The sequence below is a fragment of the Brassica oleracea genome, chromosome C2 (assembly GCF_000695525.1).
Source record: "Brassica oleracea var. oleracea cultivar TO1000 chromosome C2, BOL, whole genome shotgun sequence".
Taxonomy (NCBI): Eukaryota; Viridiplantae; Streptophyta; class Magnoliopsida; order Brassicales; family Brassicaceae; genus Brassica; species Brassica oleracea.
This window is the reverse complement of record NC_027749.1, coordinates 40,700,529-40,703,170: the sequence shown is the minus strand read 5'-3', so window position 1 is coordinate 40,703,170 and position 2,642 is coordinate 40,700,529. Positions and strand designations below refer to the sequence as shown.

General features: G+C 32.4%; 1 protein-coding gene across 1 annotated transcript; it reads right to left on the bottom strand.

Moving 5' to 3' along the window:
- Positions 1–567: 567 nt before the first annotated feature.
- Positions 568–2,287, bottom strand: LOC106326418 (metal-independent phosphoserine phosphatase-like). Its single transcript, XM_013764405.1, has 7 exons — positions 2,185–2,287; positions 1,756–1,867; positions 1,614–1,664; positions 1,386–1,496; positions 1,107–1,238; positions 945–1,020; positions 568–816 (listed from the first exon to the last, which is right to left on the bottom strand). The coding sequence occupies exons 1-7, from the start codon at positions 2,196–2,198 to the stop codon at positions 602–604; spliced, it is 711 nt and encodes a 236-aa protein (XP_013619859.1). The 5' UTR covers positions 2,199–2,287; the 3' UTR covers positions 568–601.
- Positions 2,288–2,642: the final 355 nt, after the last annotated feature.

The window sequence follows — 2,642 nt, the reverse complement described above, 5'->3', positions numbered from 1 at the left end:
TTCTTCTTCTTGTAACATATTGAATCTCGGTTCTTAACATTGTTACTCTTCTTCTTCTGCGGAAAGCCGACACCGATGATCTCTACATCTTCAGTCGGAAGGAATAAAAAATCTACAAGAACAACGTTACGTGAAAAGATCACGTGAAAACTCTTTACGAAAACTCTTTACGAAATCAGCTCAAAAAGGGTGAATAAGGAAATATATTTGGGAGAGTGTCTCTCCAATTGACATGTGTCCAACTTGGTGTGAAAACATTAACTACAATGCTCTTCTTTTAATATATAAGGGATATAAAGTTGAGACATGGAAAAGTGATAATAGTTAAAGTTAGTTTATGAAATAAGTAGAGATCTCTACTATAACCAGGTGTGTAAGGACTATTTATCTAAAAGTTGAGGAATTTAAAGATCTTTATCAATCGATTATTGGAAAGTACAAGATAATTAATAAACTTTTATAGAAAGACATCGATCTCATAATCGGAAATACATCTTAGCAAAGGAAAAAAAAACAATCAGAAAACATCAAAGAAGTACATTATAAAATGGATAGAAGACCTTTCTCGATTGTCAGAAACAATAGGGAAGAGGATAGTTTTCTAGGGCTTGGAGTCTCCATCAAAACCACGTTGGAGAAATCCAACGGAAGAGAGATGAGAAACATCGCTCCACGAATCAATGATCCATTTCTCCTCACGGTAGTGAACAACATTCACCGAAGCATTAAGGAGTTTTCCGGCGGATGAAGCTTTCGTGATCATCAAATAAATTGCCCTCAACACTCCTCCATGAGTCACCACTATCACTCTCTCTCCTTCAGTTCCACACATGCACATACAATAAACAATAGTTATTTTCAATTTAAGTTCTGATTTTAGCATCACAACATGATCAATTATGTTATCTTTTATCGGATTTTAATGTGTAGATAGATGAACGTACCTTTGTGCTTCTTGGCAATTTGCTCAAGCGCATTCATGGATCTCTCACAGAGTTGGTCAAAGCTCTCTCCTCCTCCCTATTGATTTGTATAATAGACATGCATGAGAAACATGACCACACATTAAGTATAAGATATAGTTAAGCAAAATGAATGAAGCTTACAGGAATCTCGAGATGATTTTGAGAAGAAAAGAAAGCAGAGTAAGCTTCAGGTTCTTTCTCTGCTCCTTCTTTCCAGTACAGTCCTTGAAGACTACCCACATGCCTCTCCTTTAAGTCAGGTATTTCAATCACCTGTATAACCATATTTTAATTATACCATATAATCACAACTCATAAAACTTTGTAATCCTTACACTGAAAAATGTTTTTTGGTGTTTTCTAAAAACAAATATGTGAAATACTTTTGAATAGAATTTTCTAACATTATTATTTTACAACCTCTGAACAAAAACATGTTTCTGCTATCATCAGAGCAGTTTCCTTGGCTCGCTTGAGGTCTGATGAATACACAGCTACGGATCTCTCTTCTTTCCCCAATCTATCAGCGATCTAATGATTATTTGAACAAAAAGAGAAATGATCATGCATGTGTCAATAAATAAATAAATCATGTATATAATACAATATATTTCGAAGGATAAAGACTTGAAATGAACTGATCTTAACTGCAACAGCCTGCTTTTGTCCAATTTCGTTAAGATCTGACTCCATTTGTCCCTGCATTTGGCAAATTTTATGTAAAATATCTATATATTTATGTTTATGTACATGTGATATTGCGCTTTTTTATGGTAATTGGTATAGATACCTGGATTCTTCCGGCAGCATTCCAAGTGGTTTCTCCATGGCGAACAAGAACAATCTCAGTCACTCCACTTTTGACATCGTCACTAAATTTGAACTTCTTGGATGCATCGATACTACATATTCGTAAATTCTCTATTAACCACACATAAATAAGAATGCAATATATTTTGCATGTATCCGAACTCACATCAACTATTCATGATCAATGCGCTAAAAATGTTGTTTAATTATGGACTTTGTAGTTAGTCGAACATTGGAAATAGTTGTATTAACTAGCGAATCTGAAACAGCTATGTTTTCCAAGACGTTCATAGTATATAAAACAGAATAATATGTACTAGCTACAAACGTTTTACTTGGTGTAGTTTTGTACGAATAATAATTAAGTGGTGAAACCATCTGAAATTAAGAGTAAGAAAGAAAAGAGTACCATTCATGACCCATGCTATTGGTCTTTTGTCGTTTGAAAAGTGAAACGAAATGTAAGAGTTTGAGATCTGAGGAGAAGAAGAATGAGAAGATAGAAAGATGTGTGTTTGTACTTGTGATAAGTTGATTTAGGTTCTGCTTTTATAACCTTTTTCCCCCGAGAAAAGAAAAACATTTTTTTGGTTTTGCCATTTTTTATTCAACTTAAAGGACCAAATAATCTAATCTATTAATTTAGAATCCTATATTTTATCTACTATTGTTAAGTTAATGTAGAACAATTTAATTGACTGCTTAATATACATATTTTATTATTTACATTAAATCTTAATAACCAATAAAGATATAATAATACATCAATTTTAATTAGAAATTTGAATTTTATTTTTAGTTATAACAAAATCTGTTGAAAAAAAATCTAATAAAATCCTACCAAAAGGTTTACTCTTTTTTTTTATA

What these genes read in the sequence shown, in the direction of transcription:
- LOC106326418 (XM_013764405.1), bottom strand. An exon ending in ATGCTGCCGGAAGAATCCAG is followed by an intron (nt 1,665 to 1,755) that starts GTATCTATACCA and finishes TGCCAAATGCAG; the next exon opens with GGACAAATGGAGTCAGATCT. An exon ending in AAACATGTTTTTGTTCAGAG is followed by an intron (nt 1,239 to 1,385) that starts GTTGTAAAATAA and finishes ATGGTTATACAG; the next exon opens with GTGATTGAAATACCTGACTT.